Source organism: Vespa mandarinia, chromosome 22, assembly GCF_050613455.1.
Source record: "Vespa mandarinia isolate Hongniang chromosome 22, ASM5061345v1, whole genome shotgun sequence".
NCBI lineage: Eukaryota > Metazoa > Arthropoda > Insecta > Hymenoptera > Vespidae > Vespa > Vespa mandarinia.
The window spans coordinates 334,323-357,640 of record NC_140831.1 but is presented as its reverse complement, the minus strand read 5'-3'; the positions used below and the strand labels follow the sequence as shown (position 1 = coordinate 357,640).

Sequence of the window (23,318 nt, the reverse complement as noted above, 5' to 3'; positions counted from 1 at the left end):
GATACAAGCGATGAAATTATCGCGAAAAATAATTGCATCGATCGAGAAAGGAAATGTATCATGATGGAAAACAAGAAAAAACGTGAAGAAGAGAATGTCTGTAAAGGAAAGGGAAGGGTCGTTGGAAAAATTGCCGCGTTCGATCTGACGATAAAAATATATTATGTATATGTTGTATGTATATATGCATGTATGTATGTATATATATATATATATATATATATATATATATATCGGTGCGAGAACGGGGTACAACCAATCGATTGTCGATTAGGGTAATCCACGATGAGGAGCATGAGGGAAAGGGGCAGGGTTACCGAAGCGAAACTTGCTCCAGCGGCACGGTAGATGGTTAATTTCTCTAATTAGAGCGCGTAACAAACGCATGTAATTAAGCTGCACCGTGAGCGAACATACGAAGGGACGAGACGCAGTCAGTTATTTCAATGATATCCATCCCTTCTACCACCCTGAACTCTTTCCTGAGTTAAACCATAGAAACGCATCGTCTCTACTGGGATTAAAATGCGACTCGTAAAGCTGCTGGTTAAAAGCTTCTTCCTCTCTCAACCCTGATAAAAATAAACTTTCCGAAAAGCCACGAGGAGGCTTCCGTCGCGTCGTAAGTCGTCGTCCGAAACTTCTCTGCGAGCTTCCCTATGAACGTGAAAATACAATTCGTCAACTCGCAAAGAACTATTCGTATTGTCGCTCGAACTAACGACTCAACAAAGAGAAATCCATCGAACTTTGTTCATTTTTATCCTTCGTTTAGAAAAATAATGCACATTGGATTAAGATTTAGCAGTTCTCTGACTTTTTTCTTCCTTTTTTTTTTTTTTTCTTTTTTTACGTAGACTTAAACAACTATAATTTCTAATAATCCATATTTATGAATAACACAAATGAATATTAAAATTCGTGACCTTATTTCGTTGCCGGCGACGTTCGTTAATTGTTCCTTTTCAGCCAGTCTCAATGATTTAACAAGGATCGTATAATAATTATATTTAAGAATTATTAATTGTGGGTTTCTCCTTTTCGTTGATTGATTACGATTTTGTATAATCATGTTTTTAAGATTATACCATTAGTTGATGAATCAATCTCATCGTAATCAGTGTCATCGATTCGATCAAATTATCAACTGTATTTCAACTTATCCTTAAATAAAATCTATTTAAACAGAAAATTACCTGAGAGAGCGACAAAGATGTGAGCAACGTCGACGGTAAGACGACGTTATATAACGGTCACTTCGTCGTGACTCGTCAACAGGCATTCCGCGAACTAATATCAAGAATTCCATATACACGAACCTCTTACGATAAATATTCAAAAGAATGAACGAACGTAAAAAAGAGAAAGATCGTACGAGTCAATGACGTCACGCGCAACAGGAAGGACATATTTTTATACAAATGTTAAAGAAATTGCTCGTTATAGAAACTTTGTCGATAAAAAAAAATTGATAATGATCGAGAAAATGGTCATCGATGTAAACGTAATTGAGGTATGTTGAAGATGAGTTACAGCCTTGGAAAAACATCTTCGTCCCTATCACAAATATAAAAATTCGCCCACGTAAAAGAAAATTTTATTCGTTCCTAATTCAATACTTAAAAAACCGGTGATAATAGACGAATCAAGTTTCTCTCGTTTCGCTGCTTCTCGCATCGTATAGATCTTATTCCATATCTAATAGAATCATTATCTTCAACAGCTAATCAACAATTACAGTAAAGTCAATATGCCATGTAATCGATGATTATCATCGAGGATCGTTATTGATGCGATCTACTAAATCGCACTCGTCCGTAACAATATTTTTATATATGTTCTCGTTTCTATAAATCGAAGAATATCGTGATACTGAAGAAGGAAGAATTCAATGATGTTTTTTTTGAAAGAAAAGGACTATTGAAAGCAAAAGGAAACAGAGGCATAAAGTTTTGGCATGTAATTTAGAAAACAATAAAGTTCGAGAGGAAGTAGATTCAAAGAAGTTCTCGCTGTAATTTGGAGAAGCTGCACTAGACAGGTCCGACAAAATCGCTCGTTGACGCGCGAAAACGCATCAAACGGATAAGGGAAAGGGGGGAAGAGGGAAGGAGAGAGAGAGAGAGAGAGAGAGAGAGAGAGAGAGAGAGAGAGAGAAAGAGGAACGGACGGTCGAACGTACCGAGAGACGAAGACCATTTCCAGCATGGCTGGTAGCCCTCTCGAGCGGCTGGTGGGCGGACGGGTGGTTTCCCATTTCTCTTCTTCGAGCACCAATGTTTTCACGACGCACAGTAGCGTGTAACGCATCGACTATCGAAACACCGTAATGACGAAGACGTTTCTTCACCTACCGTTCGAAGCACCATAAGCAATTTTGATCAAATTAACACACCTTCCCAAATAAGTCTTCTTTACTTATCACAAATCTTTCAAGTACGAACAAGTTCTCTCCTTAGTAAGATAGTTGCACTGGACGAGCTGATAGTAACACTGGACGAGTTTTTCAACAGCGGAAGAGAAGAGCGGACGGAGGAGAGGAGGCGTTTTCGAGGAATTCGATGTAACTGGAGAACGCGGTAACGCGATAGAAACAATGACGAAAGACGTCGGCAAACGTTCGTTTCTGCGAAACGAAATAATAAGGAACCGAGGTGACTTCTCGACGGTCGACCGTACGCGACGAATCGTCACGAAACGGTCGACTTCCATCGCGAGACTTGGTACGGTCTAACGAGAGCGACGGTAACACCAGTGTCGAGCATCGTTCGTTCACGCGACACGAGGAGGCACCTCTTCGTTCGCCGCTGGCCTCGCTCGAGGCGCTCTTCTCCGTTAACACAACCACCGCTACTAACAACACCAACACTACAACCAGCACAACCACCACCCTCGCAACTCCTCTTCTTCCTCCTCCTCCAGCGGAACAACCTCTTTCCCCTTCTCCGAGCGATCGATGACGAAGGTCGACGATCACGATGACGTCTCTCCGTTGAGTAGACACCATGCGTCGACGAGAAACTTTACTTCTACTTCAAGAGATGAAAAGATACGAGAGACAGAGAGAGAGAGAGAGAGAGAGAGAGAGAGAGAGAGAGAGAGAGAGAGGAAGGAAGGAAGGAAGGGAGGGAGAGAGAGAGAGATTCAGAAGTTACGCCCGCCAGAAAAAAACGTTCGCTTCGGACAACATGGCGGCGCTCTACGTTCCTCGAAGCCGGCCGGTAAAAAGGTAAACGCAAGCCATACAGCTGAACAAGAGAAGACTCTTCTCCTCCTTCTTTTTTTTTTCTTTTTACTCGCTTTCCTTCCTTTCACGAGCTTGAAACTACTCCGTACCGCTTACCCTGCCAATCTGACGTCACCGACGTCTAAAGACTTTAGAGTGGGATAGGATTATCTTTCTGTTTTCCTTCCTTCCTTTCTATCTCTCTTCGTGTTAACTCTATCTCTCTTTCTCATTCTATCACTCGCTATACAATATGCTTTAAACGACGATGGCTTCTCGGTGATGTCGATCGGTAGCAGCCAGTTGTATTTTTAAACTATGACGCCTCACCGATCATAGTAAAGTCCCTTTTTCGTCTCTCTCTCTCTCTCTCTCTCTCTCTCTCTCTCTCTCTCTCTCTCTCTCTCTCTCTCTAGTTGCGTATCCTTTGTCGCAGTAACAGAGTTGTTTATTTTTTGTCTATTCCTTGCGATTTTTCACGTTTCGTTTCAAGGAAAAAGAAAAAGAGAAACTTTTTTAATGACGTACTTTTTTAATCCCGTTAACGAATTAACACGTAATAGTCTCTTTCAACTCATTGACTCCTTGAACGTAGTAGCGCGCGAAGCTGTGCCGTGACGTTTAACTCGATTGACCTCGGGGTCCGTTTAGCGCACGCTAATTAATGTACCACCAGTGGGTAAAAGAAAAAAATATGAGGAAAAAGTATCCGCACACTTTCTACTTTTACTCCTTTGATTCTTCTTTTATTAATTCGATTTATTTTCCTCCTCCACCAGAAGTGCAATATATTTTCCTCTTAAAGTTACCACATCAACGATAACGTAGACCTGATTCTCCAGGATAGCATTCCAATCGATTTTAGCCGAATTTGATGTCTCTGTGATGTCTCTGATAGAATCGGTAAAGTACGATTACGAGAATTCCCACGTTTTTCCGTTAGAACTACCACGGTCACGCTCCGCTACTTTCGGCGACCCCACCGGAACTCGGAAATACTTTCTCTGTTTCTCTGTCTCTCTCTCTCTCTCTCTCTCTCTCTCTTGTTCTCTCAAAACGAGATAAACGAAGGGAAAAAAGAGAAATTTGAAAAAACGACGAAAAATCTGAACGAAGAAATCTTCTCTTAAGTTCTTCCTCGAAAATCGAGGTCCGATCCAAAAAAAAAACGAACTGGCAACGAACGTTGCGTCGTTTGTTGCGCCACCTGGTGAACCTTCGATTCTATGGCTCTACAGGTAATTTCGATGCCGCGATACTTTCAAAGAATAATCCTTTCTGTTGCTCTTTCTTTCCAATTCGAGATTTCTTCTTATTTTTCTTGTTTTTCCTCTTCTTCGTCTTCTTCAAAGGGAAACTTTGTAAGCCTTCAAGAAAAATGATAACGGACGAACTATCGTAATGTACGAGCCAAGCAAAGTTATCGTCACTTTCACCACAGAGAAATATTCAAAGAACGATTTAGCGAGAAGCGAGAGAAGAATCGGTAAGTTCGAGTATATACGTATTACAGGTCGACCGATCGTCCAAGATTCTCATCGAGTCGACTTGTAAAAGAACCCCCCCCTGACGAAACACCGGACACGAATGCCGAGGCTCGAACGGGTCCTGTTCCTTCTACCCTACCCTCTACCCTACCTTGCCCCTCCAGACCCCTCCCCCTCTTTCCTCCAGGGACGAGTCAGTCTTGCTTTGGGCCCTATCCCTTTCTTCTTTGCCCGCAACGTTTAACGCAATACTCGCTATGAGAGTTACGTTTGCCATCGTTCATCGTCGGAAACACAAGGTTATAGAATAAAAGTAAGTTTCATTTATGACATTTAATAATGAACAATAAAAAATGGAATATTTACACTTTTACGGTATATCATCGATCAATATTGATGTAGTTGAGTTTGTTTAATAATACGAATATCTAATACGATATATGTATACGCATAGAGTTTGGTATGCGAATTGGATAAACAACTTTTGATTTGTATAAAAGCGAGCAACGTTGCTTCCATCCATCCGTCCGAAGTAGTTATTTTTCCGACAAGATGATTGAACAATTTCCTCCTTTCTGAATTCTTTCGAGGTTGTCCTCGTGCAAATTTTAAAGAAGAACGAACATATCTTTATTTTACGTGTATGTAAAGGAGTACTTTCTTTCTTCTTCCAACGATTCCGGAAATCTTCCTTGGCGTATCCAAAAGGCCATAAACCTCTTTGGAGTATTTCCTTCGAGCAAAGCCAGTAAGTACCTTTTACTCGGTCTCTACGGGGAGCCAGGTTCGTGCTCGTTCCCTTCGTGGGCCCCGAACGTCCTCCTCAGTCGTTCCATTCGAGTCCCAAGAACCGGTTTTTTCGCTCGATCGGTCACCGGCAAGGACGAACTGCCCTCGACTAGCGGACGTTTCCTTGGAACAGAAACTCTGATCATACCAATCTTCGATTTTTTCGTTGACATAGATATCGCATCGAGTATCGTTATTAACGTCGAGGAAAATCTAGTCGATGGTAACACCGGGGCTAGATAGCCGTGGTTTACGGTGTTGGTGGGGAGAGCAGCTGCCACGGCAAATGGTCGTACATCTGCTAAGAGACGCGACCAAGAGAACTTTGTAATAGGCGCCTCGTGAACAAGACTTTCGCGAGAGACGATCCTTTATCGATTTCTTTTAGCTTCGACGACGGTTGCCAATCGTTCATTGAAAAAGGTCGTTGTCTTTAAAATCATAGGAGATTCTATTCCATTCTACGATGATTCCTTTTTTTATTTTTCTAAGAATACAAGATATGATAGCGCTATTAATGATATTCAAATTTGGTTCCATTAACGTTTCAAAAGTTTCATTTTGTATTTTAAAACTTATAAAAAGTACCGCTTGTGTTTCTCGTTAAGCATACTACCGAAGAAAGCGTTTGCTCAGAGGAAACAAGTTGATAGGAAAATTACAATATGCAATATTTCTTTTCAAATTAAAATCCATTTCGAACTCGAAGGGCGACCTTTCGTCACGATTGTACGATTCCCAGTTGAAAAAAATGCCTCGGCAATACTTTGTCATAATGAAAATGATACGAATTTTTTTATTCTGCAAAAAGTGACTTTAATTTCTTACTACACGAAAGAAAGGTATGTTGCTAGGAAAAAAAAAAAAAAAAAAAAAATACTAAAAACTAATTTTTCCGCTGACCCGAATTACACCGACGAGTGCGCAACTTTCTTGCGTTTACCTTATTAATGATTCGTATTTCGCTTAATGGTCTGACATGTATATTCACGATACGGTCGTTATAAAGTCAGAAATAAAGAATAGTAAGAAGGGGTAGAAAGAGAGAGAGAGAGAGAGGTACTATATGCATATATAATCGCATAGTAATCGTTGATTCGTCGAAATTCTATTCTAGGAATAAGAAGAAAAATAACGAACGTCTTCTCATCGTTATAACGAGAAATATCGCTGCTGTATGAGAAGACATTAATCGATAATACTGCATCTGTGCATAATCCTACACCGCCATTTCTTCATGTTCTCCGAAAACGTATTCGATTAGAGACCGCAACTTAATCGAAATTGCTTCGACAGCGATCCGTGGCGATGCGTACACTAGCTCACATCGTTTTCGAGAAAAAGGCAGCTGTTAAGCGCAAAGCTGTTAAAGTTGTCTAAACTTATATTAACCATACGTTAAAATCGAGATCACATTTACATCATGGCATCATCATCGTACGCTATATTCGTGCAAGATTAATCGAGAAATAATTCCCTCTTAAACGAATATGTAACCCTTGGAACGATATTATCCCATCTATTTATCTTACGGATATTTTTCAGGCCGTTCTCAGTTTTGTGGAGTATATAGTAGATACTTTCGAGTCACCTTGACTCGATTTGATCTAATTGCATAATTGCATTACTTCGAAGAAGCCGTGCGATTCGACGTTAATTCAGGCTACGCACCGATGCGACCAGCCCTTTTCTAAAGTCTATTTATCCCACGTGACCGATCATGTATCCTATATTCTTAGAACAAGTATCTCGCATTCGTCTCACTCCTTAACGCCGTCGATAGAGGCATATATTATCGTTCGAACGAAACATTCGGTTCTAAGATTGAATTCGTCAAACATTTTTTATCGGACGAGATATTCATCAAGAGACGGCAATAAGTCATAAAACTAGAGGATGTTATTGAATTTGCTTCTTCGAAGATCCATATAAAATGGGTAAATGAAAAGGCGGGAAGCACTTTACGTTCTTGGTTAAGATTAGATAAGAAAGAACGCTTTAAATGTCCATTCGAGTCAGCGTCCCTCGTAACTCGAACTCACTTCGATCTTCGATCGCGATGCGCACGTAGGAAAAGTGCCGCCGAGTGAATGGCGTGGCGGCGGTCTGCATAGTTTCTCCAGACAGCTGGCCTCGGTTGATTTACTTTTCGTGACACGCAGGGCACCGCGAGGAAATCTCGACATCTGCTCACGACTTCCCGTACCGGATCGACGCACGGCCATTAATTAATCCACGAGAAGCTTGTTTGGCGAAGGTGCGTTACTACGATTCGTGCGTGATCAGGAGGAGTCGTCGTAGCTCTTAGACGAGAGATAAGCGTATCGGGATCGCGTGCGTGGTGCGTTAGCACTATAGATCATCGGCCTCGAAGTAATGTTATTTATCGGATCTCCATCGTATCCATAAGGTACCGTAGCCAAGGTACTTGCTATGAAATTCTTCATAAGGAGTAACCGTAATTACGAGACACGTCTTATCTTGCTGCATAAATTCCTCATAGTAAAAAAATATTTATTATCGGATTCTCTCTTCTTTATCAATGATTCGAGATATCATTGATAAATATCGTCAATGAAAAAGAAAAATTTTTCTTTTTTAAATCATTCATCGAAGACAATTTCAATGATACGTTATAGATCGTGTCGATCGATAAATTAATTCTTGTCTCTTGTATCGAGCTTCTACTCCCATCGACCTTGATCCTTATTTCTGCACAGTCCGCAAATATCGTTAGTCGTAAGTCGCGTTGCGGTGTCGTTCGTCGACCGGCCGCGACTATTTCGGTCGACCTTCTTTCGCTTCGCTCGCATTACTCCTATTTACTTATGTGCATGCGTGCACGAATACGTTTACTTATATATATATACATATATATATATATATATATATATATATATATAAGCATATATAAACAAGCGTTACAAACGATATATGCGCGTATAAGTCTCGTAATGCGGGCGAGACGTATGTACACACGTGAGCACCGCCGTTTCTCGATGCAGAAGGACGCGTGCGCTTACACAGGTGTCGGAAGAAATATTAGGCAGGAACTAATGTCATTTGCGTAAATGCTTATCTTTGCCAGATCTGCGTATTTAATGACTTATAATCCGACTATATGAGAAGTAGAAAAATTCATTATTTCGATTAACTCGAGAGTATCTACTCTCGCTCCATGAGAGTTTGACCGTTGCAACGAGTTTTGCGAGAGTAATGTTAAAATTTAAAGGTTAATTTTGCGCACGAGTAGTACCAGAACATAAGAAGAACTGGTATCCAAAATCAATTTGGAATACTTACAACGACCCGAAATACTCGTCCGGCTGCCACGAGTAATTCCAGCTTAATACCGTTACATGCCACGACAATAATACCACGACGGTAATAACCGGTTCCAAGAGCATAACATATACTCTCCCTCTGTACTCTATCGTATACCATCGTATACTATCGTGTATACGCGCGCGAAATCTGGTTATATATCTCGCGTTTACAAAGCACTTTTACCTCTCGCGAGAACGATTCTTCTTCTTACCGCTCCTTTTCCCATTTCACTTGGCAAACTTCGAATTTTACCTTTCCATCGGAACGGTCACTTTCGTTCTCATAGATATCAGTCATGTACGTAACATTCCCACGTATTCGACGAAGAGAAGAATTTCATCTCTTCTCGAAGAAACGTCCGAACCACGGGAAAAGGAAATTAATGGCGCGAGGAAACGACAAAGTATATGAATCGTCGAGTTGTGACCTACTTATCCTAGTCCTAGTTTATGTTTTTACTCGACGTACTATTGCCATAGACACCAGACGAACTCGTTAAAGCCGAGTCGAAGAAAGATGTTAATTGACTCTGATGGAACACTTTTTTCCTTTCATCTTCGCTTTACCGTACAAGATGATGTGCCGAAGAGTATGAAAATCCATACGCGCTACGCGTGGAAAAGGGAAAGGCACGATATCGACCTCTTTCTTCTACTTGTTCAACAATTCGTCCTCTCGATTCTCTTTGCACGTGCATTCACGGACGCACCATATGGCAGTAGATAAAACCACATGCCAACGTATTCCCATGCGCACCGAGCTAGCAGGTAGTACCTCGACACATGTGTTGCTTTCCATTGCTTTAGTCGTCGAACATCATTCGTTGAACAATTCCTCGTTTTAATTTTCTATTCTCTTTAAATTTCTTTCTTTTTCCTCGATTCGATTAAATCGATACTCGTAGAATAACGAATTTTTATATTCACGGACTCCCTTTTTTCTACCATCGGTTGGTCGATCAACATTTATTCGTTACGTAAAAAGATAAGGACGGTCGATAAGCCGGTTTAATGAATGCAGCCGAGCATGGATTTGGTATGCGCGCCTCGTAAATGCTTTCCACGCTCGTGACTTTCTGTTACGTGCTCGTATATAACTTCGTAAATCGTTGAAGAAACTTGAAAATGAAACCGATTAGCGAAAGCGATCGGTTGATTAAAACTTGGAAATATAGTTTTAAAAGAATCCTAATTTATTTTCTCTTTAATCGTTGGCAAAATACATTAATTTCAACGATAATTTCTTATTAAAACTGTAAATTAAATTTACACGTCAGTTGCGCAAATTAGAAATGAGATTGAAATAAATAATCTCTCTTTCTCTCTCTCTCTCTCTCTCTCTCTCTATATATATATATATATATATATATATATATATATATGTATACATGTATATCTTGTTATATATTTATATTTTTCTCTGTGTGCAAGTACCTTCGAAGAACATTGGCGAAGAAAAAAGACGAAAAGGGTAAAAACGACGATGGAAAATACGTTGTCGCTGTATAAGAATTACTAAGGAAAGCACATGATCTCCTTACTCTTTCCGATATTCTTCCCATGCACTCCCACTCTCAGTGGTTTTGTCAGAGCCGTTCGCACGATAATATAACGTATAACAATGGAATCGCAGAGCGAGCATTGTCCATAGACGAGAATCGCATACGCGCAGCCTTAATCGCGCTATAGAATCGGGTTATAGCAATTAACGAAGCGTTTCGACGCTTCTTCGTTGTCGTCATCCTCGCCGTCATCGACGTCGTTAAATACTGATTGAATCGAAGGAATTATTCACGATCGAATTCGTAATTCGCAAATACGCAACTTAAATGGTTTCGACCTTCACGGCTGGTAAAAATTTGTTTATCGGAGTATTTATGATTTTACAAATAGAGTCGTCGTAGATACGATAAATTTCTGTAAAAAAGAAAAAAAATAAACCGCAAATATATTCGACGATGTACCATCAGTCGGATAATAATATAACAATTCTGCACGATAACAATTTTTAATTTTTATTTTAATTTTTCTCGTAGAGAAACAAATTGGAGATCTTTGAATCAGACCCCAAGTTATTGAAACGAATTGGATTATTCTCTGAATAGATATAAAAAATTCATTGACTTTTATCGTAAGCTTTCTTTTATGATATAATTATATACGTTTTAGTGTGAAAATAACGAAACAAAATACCGTGTCGTTGGATGTTACGAAACTATCTTTCGTTTTCTGCGATAATAATTCTAGAAGAAGTACAAAGAACCGTATTCACTTTGAAAACGAAAAGACTTTGACTAATGGAAGTGGAATAAGACAGTAAGAATTTACAGCACGAATCCCCAATGGTTTACGCAGGCTTGTCAGAAAAAGAAAAAAAGAAAAAAGAAAAGAAATGAAAAGTTGATCGAAATAAAGCTATCCGTACTATTACTTATACACGTTGAAAAAATAGAGCGGATATAAAGAGAAATATTACAATAAACGTTGAAGCCGAGATGAAAAATTTGAATGAGAATATAATCTTTGATCGCTCGTACGGCTCTAAATATAACTCGATGCACGAATCTCATACCTTGTATTCTACCTGCGAACTCGCCCTTCGCGATCCACCAATATAAAATGACCCCTCGTAGCGCCCCTCAACATGCTCTCACGTTCGAAACGAACGCATATATACTTGATGATACTAATTGTGAATCGTTCGTTCGCCAAAGTTGCCAAATGCAAATAATCTATTTCTCTTTTTTTTTTTTTTTCTTCTATACGCGATAGATTGCATACGATGATTTTGGAGGATCGATTGGAATAATTAATAACTCAAAATTGGCTTAATAACAATAATTGGCTTATTGATTTGATTTCTTTTTCAAGAAAAATAAATTCGAACAACGTAATTATAATTAACGAGTATTACAAAATTAAAATTCTTTGATGGATTCGTGATAATCACCAATTATCTATTAATATTTTATTATTACTTTCAATTTATTTATTTATTTATAAAATCAAATATCGGATTGATCTGATTGGAACGGCGAACTATAACGTTCATCGAGCACAGACGATGGCCCGACTATGTCGTCGATTTGTTACAAAGGAATCCTCGAGCCGCTCCTTGGACGGTCTACGCACCCTATAAAAATGCGTATGGCACTTTATATCAAGCGAAACGGTTCCCACGACACCCCATGCAACACCGCGATCCTATGGGAACGCTTAAGAGGGGTGAGCCACGTTGACGAGCAACGCGCGAGACTGTGTTTGCGTCATGTAGTCGTTTAATCGCTCGTTCCCGATGTGTGCGTGCAGGCATACTCTCGCGAGACTAATTCTAACGACAATATCGCATACTACTGACACTTGTCGATACCACTTCTCGATTACGCTGTCCTTACCGTCGCGAAATGGACCGTTTGATTCGTCCATAAGAACCCACCCACGGCGTTACCACGGCGAAATATTATATAATGTTCGATATAAGTCATCCATCGTGGAATTAATGTCAATAGCATGCACTACAACTTTATTTCGTTGAAATTAATTGGAAATTTATCGAGCTAAATGCTCATGGAGCATTTGAGAAAGAAATGATGAGAGAAGGGGAAAAAAAACAATAACCATTCCGGAGATGAGACCGGAAGCAGTCAAGAGCAACAGCCGTTTCCAAGAAAATTCATAACTACGAATCAAATCGACCTCGTCGAACTTGAAAGAACTAATAACGGATGTGCGCTTAACTTTCTCAACGTTAATGACGAACCTAGCAAAATAAGATTTACAAGATAGCAAAAGTTGTTGACATGCTGTTCTAATAATAAGCGATATTTTATCTCGAGAGGAAGGAATGCAAATTAGCTCAGGATTTAATCGTTTTTCTTGATATTAAGAAAATTAAGACGATCACATGTTGATAATATCGTTAATAATATGTTTCTACGTATTCGTAGAAGTACGTAGTACCAGAGAGGACGGAAGAATAAAGAAAAGAAACGAATATCTTTTATAGTCTTTTGACTCAAATGAAGATTTATCCATTTGTTAATTTTATTTTAAATTAATACAAATAATATGTAAATCCATCTTCATTAGCTCATATAGACGATATGAATTAATTGTCGGCATTATCCATATCGTATATTGACACAAATGTTCGAGAAATTATTATCGCATATCAAATATCTCCAAATCCGATAAATGGTGCGATACTTAATATAAAAGGAACTTGTGATATCAGAAATGACATAGATTGTTCGAAGAAATTATAACGTTACAATGGCGAAACTTATTATTTTCCCTTGCCTTCTCGTAACCATTGCTTGCGTAAGAAATTATTATAAAAACGTTTATGATATATAATTAATATAGAAACGTTAATCGATACTTTTCTACTTATCACCGTTATTTTATTTTTCAGGTTCTCCCGACACAGGCTGGTTTATTTGATGATAGAATCAATCAAGCTCAAGAAAACATTGTTAAAATAATCAATGGCGCCATAGAACTTTTCCAGAAAGAAGAAAACGCGATCGTTGAAAAGGCCCTTGATTACGTGAATGAATTGAAGGAGCAAGGCGAGGACCTCATGATAATAATTCAGAAAAATGTCGACGATGCACTGTCAAAAGTACGTATGAGATAGTCAATTACAGCAATCCTAACGAGCTTCTTTTTTTTTATGTCCAATCTATTTTTCGAGAATAACCGAATGTCATTTAAAAATGTTCAATTGTGTATTAGTATCTGTATTAGTTTCACAAACCTATTAGATTCTCATTAATTCATGAACCTTACCAACGGGCCAATTAACTTCGTAGGTAGAAGAAAGGATCAACGAATTAACCAAAGGGATCTCGAATGAAGTCGACGTCAGCGAGTGCAAGAATATGATAGAACAGATTAAGGATACTAGCTTGACGATTTTAACCAATGCAAGCTATTGCGTAAACAATAAGATCGATAAGGCCAACGATTACATCGAGAATATCAATGAGATGTCGAATAATTTTACCAACTCGCTTCTTGAAATGAACGAGAAAAGCACTGAATGCATGAAGGACATGAAATTTCCTATAAGGACTCTCAATTGTTTGGCCTCGGTAAACGATCCTTTATCTTTTTTAACTTTCGTCCCTTTATAATATCCTATTGATAATTAATATCTTACGATGGAATGATTATTTTTCAATGCAGGTCATGACGCGTACCACTATAACTACATCTATGAATATGCCCGTTGTGATAGCCGACCTGATGAAAATAGTATCCTCCATTAGCATGCTTCTTCCATCTCTCAATTTATGTACCACCACTAGTACCATCGGTGTCGTTTTAGACCAAATCGATGCCGTCTTGTCTCCGATGGAAGCTTGCATCAACGAGAAAATTAGCGCATTTTGATTGTACCCACCGGATCCAGCGTTTAGGTTTAAAACCTTAAAAACACCTTGGCTACTACTCCTATTTTTTTTTCTCTTTTGCATTTGTCACGATGATCAATGATTTTTAATTTTTGTCATTTTATGCAATACAAACGCCCTCGAAGGAAGGCGATTTCTATTATTAAATGATTCGACATATCGATATGTTTGTCTCTTTACCTATTCACTCATTTACACCCCCTATCGTGGAGCCCTCAAGTATATTCCAGCGACCTCCCTATGTCGGCTTCAAAAATCCTTTCTTAGTTTCTGCTCACAACTGATCAGGATAACATGATTCAGGACAAACTCTTAAGACAATAATGTCAACGTAATCAAGTTCTAGAGTTAATCAAGTCGTCGGGATAAAGGACGAAACAACTAATGGAAAAAAACTTGGTCGAATTTAGTAAAATCCAAGTTTTATATATAATCAGCTTTATAATCTCAATGTTTTATTTTATAATGGTAACACAGAGATTTCGCACGGCGCATCGAATGAATCATTTCTATATACGACATTTTACGTTGCATTGTCGCTCTAACATAAGGCAAAAAGAAAATGAAAACATTGACGTAACGGAGGCAACATCGATTCCTCAGGTGATTCAGAAATCAGTAATCCGTTTCCTATTTCGTGCTATTACTCATAAACGATGAGTAGTCATAATAATGATTATAATTAGATTACTCATCGATTTACGACCACCAAGATCATCGACGTTTAACGTTGCCATCGATAAATCTGAGAAAGAAAGCGTGAAGATGAACGAGTTCGAAAGTAAGAGCGTTAGATCGTAAAAGGCGACAAGTAAATAATACTACGACTTGCGAAAGTATGTCTAAGAAATGGAATGGATACATTTGATAAACGCGTTTCTATCTATTTTTTATATACTTTTTATCGATACGAAAAATAATCTTATTAAAGACCGTTAGAAATTTAAGGGGATTAAAATCGACGGATAGTACCATTGCATATTTTAAGTAAGACGTAATAAAGGGCACCTATTGCAAATGAGACTTTTATCGTTAAATTACAAGTCATTCTTCTTTTTATCTCGATTTCATCAAGTTTTTCTTTTCGTCGAAGAAACAGAGCACTAATAAGATTAATCTTTTTAACAGCCATCCGTTATCTCCTAACAATGAAACTTTATTCCTTTCTTAACATTAAATGCATGTATGTATATACATATTCAGAACAAAGCGTATTCTTATCTACCAACATTAATTATGGACGAACCTTCGTTTAAGATAGTTTAATTCCTACAAGCTATTTACAGATTGGCAAGCAGTATTAGCGATAACACGAACGTTCTCTCCTTCTCTCGTTTTTAACGTCAACCGAGTTAATTTGTTGTTCTTCGAGAAAATCCCGAAAACATCAACGAGCTTGAACGTTTGCCAAATTTCCACAATGGTGAGACGTTCTTTGACGAGTAAATGCAGGTGAATCAGCATGATGTAGTAGTATCGTTACAGGACAACGTTCGTCGAGGTCGTTGACCCCGTGAGCAACGTCACACGCTTGTCGTCGAAGCGCCTGTTTACGATCACGACTCCTTACACAGCTATCATTCAAAGAGATGGTTGCCTATGACGAGGCGCTTCCAAACTTTACGCTTTCTCAAGTCAATGAATGTATTGTCAATCAATACATTTGAATATTTGATCGATTTTATTCGTCTCCCATAACGAAAGAAATAAATCCAATTTATCTCTAACATTGTGAAAATTTCGATAAAAGCGATGGACGTGCCGAATAAAACAAAAAAAAAAGAATAAAGAAATAAATGAAAGAATATGAACTTTTAACATTGCGGTCCATTCTTACTTCGGCCCATTTCTTCGGTCCACCATTCCGGCCAACAAACGAATGAAAATATAGGATAGATGGTGATCGCTTAATTAACGAAATATAAAATAGTTCGTCTTATGATACTTCACCGCACATAAAATTCTCTCCGCACAGATTCGTTTCCTCGAGTGCGGTCGTGGGATCCTTGATAAAGTTTGGCGACGAAGGCACGAGGAAAGAAAATGTATATGCGAGAAAGAAAGAAGAGGGAATGAATGAGAGGAATATGTACTCGAATGGTGAGAGAAAAGTGGCACGCGAGACACACCGGTGTCTCGAGTGTGTTCTCTTTTAGTGACGCGCATGTTTCTTCCGTAGAAAATTTTGTCGAAGGTCCTTCTTGCCACGCCTTTACGCGAGCTCAAAAGCGTCATCGTCTGAGAGCGTTCTCATCGACAAAAATATATATATACATATATATATATATACGAGTTTGTTCGCGAGGAATTGAATATTGTGCTCGCCTCGAAAATCAATAAATTCCCTTGAACATTCTTTTTTGTTTTGTGAAAAAGAGTTAAAAATAAAAGGGGAAACGGAAAAAGCACGATTAAGACTCGAGACAAAAACACTTTGACGGCACTCTTTCGGACGTGAACGTATAAGTCGCCATCGGTTGAAAGCTCCCTCCTCGTAGAATCATAAAGGGAATAAAACTAATTTCACAAAAATTTCAGATCGATTTACTCGTTCATTGCAAAAGACTTACACTTAGACTCGAACGAGAAAGAAAATCATCCTGTTTGAATGTGAAATGCATTCGGATAAATCGAAATCCGTTCGATTTGTTTAATCTTCTTTTCGTCAACAGGCGGAACAAAATCGAAACGAAACTCAGAAGATTTCAAGGATCTGAATGTTGCGAACGAATTACGCAAATGTGAAATCAATCGAGTCGAATCATTAGATATAATATTCGACATACGATATGAACTTTACTATGAAGTTTATTCGCGTTAGATCACTGAAAAGCCTTCGATCCATAAGTCCTCATTGCGTATTAGATGCAAATATGTATTTGAAATTTATCTGTAAATTTAGTTTATCCGTTCGGCGATATCCGTAGCATTTTAAAATAGACACAAATAATGGCTTCGTACTTATGCCTATTTCCAAGAAACACGTAACACGTTTCTCTCGGTAGAATATATCACGCGTACGGATACAGATATAACCACAAATCCGCTAAAACCACAATATAGAACCGAACTTTACCCAGTTTCCCGATAAAATTCAACATTCGCTAGTTCTCTTTGCTCCTTTCAGAATCTTATGTATATTCGACACTTCTCCTTAGTCAATAACAATTAATATCTTTCGATTCAAATGAGAAATTAATCCATTTAATATCGTCGAATAGTTGCACGTTCGTACATTCGGATATGAAAAGGAAAATATCACTTTTCTCAAACTTTCGACTTCGTCGAAATCGTTGCCAGAAAAATCTATTAAGGAGTGTAGGCATAAGAGGTATTACAATCGAAGATTTTTATCAAAAGAAGAAGGGACAAAAATGTGGATGATTTGCTCTTTATTCTTGCTGATATCATGGCCGCTGCCGCTGCCTCTGCAGCAGGTCGATCAATACGGTCCATGTTACGTGCGATCCGTCGGCAGGTGTAAGAGAAGTAGGAAAAGGATGATGTTGCGAACGGTGTCGACTCTTCTCCTGAATAATCATCGAATTAAACCGTGAAATCGCCTTCCCTCCGAATAAATAAATCATCTATTAAATCGATCCAAAAAGAAAAATGTTGGACATCTTATTTGACTCGTCTTCGAGAAATATTTCCTTAGTGAAAATTAATTTTATTCTAAATCCGATGTTAGAATAACGGAATTCGTCGAAAGCGTTATTTTCGAGTGCGTATCATCGGAATGAGTTTCTTATTGCTCCTCGATATGCATTGTATCACTCCTTTTCCATCGTCATTCGCGTTTCAATGAATACACTGGTGAATACTTCTAGTAAACGTATACATTAACGACGAACGCGGTCGAAAATTGTATGCGATTGATCGAACCAGTGACGTTTATTGAAACATAACGATCGAAGTGAAAGACAAATCTATGCATTTATATGGACCAAAAATGAATACAATATTATTATACGATTCTTATGAAATATTCTATTTTAGAAAAAGAAGAATTCCTTTGATTCTTTCTCCTTCGAAGCTCGAAAGTATTTAAGTACATTGTGTTGGTGAAAATATTAAAACGATAAATGTAGGCGAGCTATTTCCGGAGCGGGATGCAGATTCTATCAAAAGAAGCGTGGTAAATTGGAAGATAAAAAACGACACTGAGCGAACACTAGAAATAGAGTGGATCGTCGTTACTATATCCTCGGACCATTCTAACATTTTCGTTAAATATTTTCCCAAAGATGGGAAACTTCTCTTCGTTGTTTGAATTATTTTTACCGCTTGCAAAAGTTAATATATAATAAAATTGAAAATTTATAAGGCAGAGTCTGCTTTAATTTATGACGTATACACGAGCGATCCCGAATTTGTATATTTAGATTTGAAAAAAAATATATATTCGTCTACGTTCAACACATATCGCATTTTCACGCGAAAATATAATGAACGTAGAAAAGAGCGATACATTTTCCAAGTAGTTGTAGTCGCAATAAATAAACTTTTTTAATATTTCAAAGCTGTAACCTCGTATGAATTCGTATCGGAACTTCCGTCTACGAATTCGTTTAACCGCAAAAATATATAGCCATGGAAGTACTAACGATGACTTATTCTTAAAATCCACAATGGTTGGAAATGAAATTTCTAAGCTGAACTAGAATAAAATATTGCAACAACATTGGTTTCTAACTCTTCGAATTTACAAGTACCGATATAATTATACAAAATGATATAGCAAATTAAAATAAAAGTTCTCTCTTGCAAAGAGAAGAACGAATGATAGAGACAAAGTGCTTTGCGAATCTAGGCGTAATATCGGTAAGGACGATTAAATTCTATTCACTGGAGAGACATGGTGGGGAGGGGTAGACGAGAATGCTAGAGGGTGAGATTAGCACACGCGAAAGCACACGTGAATCACGATCCAAACGAGAATCTGAATACGCTGGTATTACTTTCAATTTCTCCGAGTCGGAAAAGGCAATAAACCGATTTGTATCTCGCGTTCGTGGCTCTTCGGAAACAAAAAAAGGAGAAAAAGAAAGAAAAGTATTCGATTCCACCTCTGCCATTGTCACTGCGAATCGATGACAAAAACAATTTATCGATCGCATAAATTCAACTTACATTGTCGATTTACGTATCGCACCTGGTGGAATTTCAGCGAATCGATATATCGATGATATTCACTACACGGAGGAAGGAAAATTCCTAAAATTATAGGCTGTTGCCTAAAGGTCCGTTCGAGCGTTGACGAAGTTAGCATCGATTTTATATTAAAATGAAAAAGATCCGATATGAGTGTGGTGACGGCAATAAGTTCGAAATAAAGGCAAAAACAAATTCATTCGTCGACTTTAAGAAGAAGTAAGAAAATTATATGATGGTATTCCCATTAGCTTCGATAAATATTTTTTGTACAACGATAACAATAAATTAAACGTATACTTAGCAATACGAGAACCTGAACAAAGGCTTCGTTAGACTTTTAAATTCTCTTAAACGTTTCACTGTAATTCATCGACATCGTTGACACATGACTGGCATAAAAATTCTCTGTAGGTTCAAAGGTCAGGTTAAAAAAAGGCACAGCAAGTAAAAAACATAGGTATCTTGTAACGTTTATATTCGGTACCAAACATCCGTGGCGATTTACTCATAGAGGGAAATTCTATCTTCCGCTTCGAGAAACTCAAATTTACACCTACACATTTCTACGTATACCGTCGTGTGCCGTCAAAATGCATTATTTGTCCGTTAGACACACAACTTTGACTTCTCAATTTCATTTAAACGCGTTTACAAAACTCTCAAAAGTAATAACTATAACTTTTATCGCCTAACGCTTGCATTAACAACAACACAATTTTAATGTACACACCTACCATCTCTCCATTTGGCCAAATTTCCCTTATTACTACTACTACTCTCTCTCTCTCTCTATGTGATGATCTTGTCTTTATATGCGCGCATTATCATCTTCCGGTTCCCTTATTCGTCTTCCATTAAAGGAAAACCTCGTTGTGGTAACGAGAGAGAGTTGATTTATTTATAAATAAATAATCCATAGAAACGACGAGAAAACTTTCACATTATTGGTTGTGTTCCGTTTTTTTATTTTCTAGGACACGTTTTTATTAAAAGAATATAAAATGATTATTGTGTGTAGGGGAGGGAGGATGATTATGTTTATATTATAGTGAGAAAATAAAATTTATAAAAAAAACTATATATTTCCATGACGAAAGATTAACCCAACAAATTGAGGAATTTATTTTCGAGCTGACGTATCCGGGACAGCGCGAACGCTGGTCCCGACTACCAAAAATTGTGCGCTCGACATACCCACTATAGGAGTATTCGCAAGGTTCAGCCCAACCTAAGTGCAATGGATGGGCCTCGCCCAGGAGGAACCGCCTTCGTGATCACGGTTATCCTCCGCGCCAAGTAAGTTATAGCTAATCGTAGCCGATCAATCGATTCTATCGGCAAAAGGATTATATTTCGCTTGCGAGAAAGATCCTTCCGATGCAGCGTGCTCTAGCGGCCATTTCTTTCTTTTTAATGATAAACTATCTTTTCCGCGAATCTTTTTTTTTCTTTTTCTCCCCCCCCCCTCCCCCCCCTCTCCCTCTCTCCTCGTCTATTCCCGTGTTCGCTCCGATCGATAGCATCGTGACCGTCGCGCTCGAACAAACGAAATACGATCGGCCCGACATGGTAGTCGAGTTCTCCCAGATTCGATTTCTTTTACGCGTGCTTTTAAACAAATCATTTACAAGGAGTCACTATAAATTAAATAAGATATATTATATTCTTGATCAATGTTATATATATATATATATATGTAATTGAAATATGCAATTTAAAGCTCGAAAGGTAAAATAGCACCATGCGCAATATATAAATAGATTGATATACTCTAGCCTTCATTCTGAAATCTCTACTTTAAAATTGATAATAATCCGTATTTTCTACACCAGATGCTGGTAGTAAGGACGCCTTATCCACTTTGTGTCTACTTTGTAGGACAAGGTCATACTTATCCTCGTACATCGTAGCATAATGGGTTAAAATAAAAAGGAAAGGACGAAAAAAAAATAAAAAAGAATTTACGCCTTTTTATGTAAACGATCACGCACACGTGTAGATTTTGTTACGTCCAACGAACAAATAAATTTCTTATCCCGCTACTATCGTTGATATTTGCGGAAGGAAAGGGACCGGAAGAGGGAGAAATAAGACGGAGAAGACTATACGTAAGAGAGGACAGGACGTGGTTGCTCTATGTGCCGTAAATATTTATGGGCACGGTAAGCTTTTTTGTAGAAACTTGAAGACTTATTTACGTTGCCCCATTGAATGGGCCGAACCGTACGGAGATCCGCGTTCATCCGCACTCCGAATGAGCCTTGGGATTTATTTTTAAAATAAAACCACTCGTTGCCTTCGATCGAAGGGCGGCGGCGCACGATGCCGATAAAAAGCCCCTTAATACTTTCTTCTTCTCTCCGATTAAATGTCCCGTTAACAAATTGTCTTGCCGAAAGATACATTTTTAAGATAATTTCCATGAAGGTTCGATTGGATATCGATTCGTGAATTATCTGGATAATCAAGTCTAACGAAAAATGAATATCGCGAATATAGCGAAAGCCGTCAAAGTTTTATGGCTTTGCATTACGGGATCGGCCGAAATACGATCTCTCGTTAAAATTCAAAGACAATTCGAAATATATATGTCAGAATATATATCCGATTATGTCAAAATGAGAATATCCTTGCGATATTAACAGCTTTTTGAAAATTATAGCTTTTTTTTGGTGAATGTGCAGCACGTTATTACTTAGCATTTTAGATATATTCACAATGAGGAGGATTTTCAGCTGGCTTCTGTTATTTCTTCGTCGAATGGGAAAAGACTGGAGGGTTGGATTGAGCGACGATAATGTCGACCGCCGTGTTATATATCCAAGATGACGCAGATCGTTTTCTCGATTTTGTGCGAGGAAAAAGATCCCGTAGAGGAGTATAGAAATAATCTATGAAGACCTACCATAGAATGAGAAAAGAAAAACACGCAATAAGAATCGAGGGTCTGATTAAAGTACATTGTATATTATCCGGTAGGATTGCGACCGTCATTCGGTATTACGATCTTCTGGTAACGACGAGGGACTCGTATGGTTTCTCTCTTCGATTAAAAATAAAATGCATAACGGTTTCACGATTGAGGGTAACGACTGCCTCCGGAGAGGCGTTAAAACTCGTCAAGTTATTAAAGCGGAAAAAAAAGTATCCATTCTTTTAAAAATTCTTCATCGTTCGCACGGATTTATATCAGCCTATGCCATGTGCTTGGTCATAAAAAATCATCATTGAAACAACTTGTCATTATTCACTATGTCGTAAGACCTAGGATAGTCGCTGACTTCGATTTTGCAAATAACAAAAATCGCCAAAGTCGCACTTGTTACTTCCTGCGAGACAAGTCGAATGCATCGATGAATAATTGCGATTCGACCGCAATGAGGAATATAATTGAATAAAGAGAAAGAAAAATTAGAGAGAGAAAAATTATTTTCGATACGACCTCAGGACCTTGATATTTATCGATTGATGTAATTTTTTGGCCAAGTACTCGAGAGCTTCCTTTCAGGCTTTCAACTCGGATAACGAATTTTCTAGAAGCCGTTTCTGTAATCGGTGGATTTGCTTAATATCGGATTTAATGCCAAGGAGGTCACTACTTTTATGAAGATTTAAGGTGTCTCGCTGAAAGCATTTTGTCGAGAAAAACTAGACAAAACGCGTCGTCGTTTCTTCTTCGTCCTTTTTCCATCTTATATTCCCCTGTTTGCGTTTGTGAACACGTGCCAATAAACTACGTGGTCGCATTTCCTATTTCCTTTGTTGCTAAAAAAACTCGGTGAAAGTTTCACAAGTGTCCGTCCATGCTGTATAATGGCAAACGTGATAGACGTTTACCTCGACGTACTCAACGAGCGATATACGTTTGGATGATACGTTGCGTACCTATGCGTTTGTATATCGTTCTATATATACA

At 38.2% G+C, this 23,318-nt stretch overlaps 2 protein-coding genes and 1 non-coding gene across 7 annotated transcripts in view; 1 reads left to right on the top strand and 2 right to left on the bottom strand.

Annotated features, from left to right (window-relative positions):
• The window catches only part of numb (NUMB endocytic adaptor protein), a 45,943-nt gene that overhangs the window by 15,075 nt on the left and 7,550 nt on the right, over positions 1–23,318 (bottom strand). Inside the window, exon 1 of one of the 5 annotated variants that reach the window (XM_035868877.2) lies at positions 2,183–2,996. The exons of 3 other annotated variants lie outside the window; for them this stretch is intronic. In XM_035868877.2, the coding sequence (XP_035724770.1) occupies positions 2,183–2,257 (75 nt within the window). In that variant the 5' untranslated portion in view covers positions 2,258–2,996. Of the gene's footprint in view, positions 1–2,182; positions 2,997–23,318 lie in introns of those variants that run through there. One more of the 5 variants, XM_035868878.2, reaches the window with a different exon arrangement.
• LOC118442809 (uncharacterized) lies at positions 12,990–14,408 on the top strand. Its single transcript, XM_035868973.2, has 4 exons — positions 12,990–13,148; positions 13,243–13,452; positions 13,643–13,924; positions 14,019–14,408. The coding sequence occupies exons 1-4, from the start codon at positions 13,101–13,103 to the stop codon at positions 14,223–14,225; spliced, it is 747 nt and encodes a 248-aa protein (XP_035724866.2). The 5' UTR covers positions 12,990–13,100; the 3' UTR covers positions 14,226–14,408.
• Positions 20,543–20,706, bottom strand: LOC118442901 (U1 spliceosomal RNA). The gene has a single exon (XR_004838519.2). It is a non-coding gene; the product is annotated as a U1 spliceosomal RNA (small nuclear RNA).

Coding starts and splice junctions, on each gene's coding strand:
- LOC118442809 (XM_035868973.2), top strand. CDS start 13,101: ATGGCGAAACTTATTATTTTCCCTTGCCTTCTCGTAACCATTGCTTGC. Junction 13,149..13,242: donor TTCTCGTAACCATTGCTTGC/GTAAGAAATTAT, acceptor TTTATTTTTCAG/GTTCTCCCGACACAGGCTGG. Junction 13,925..14,018: donor CTCTCAATTGTTTGGCCTCG/GTAAACGATCCT, acceptor TTTTCAATGCAG/GTCATGACGCGTACCACTAT.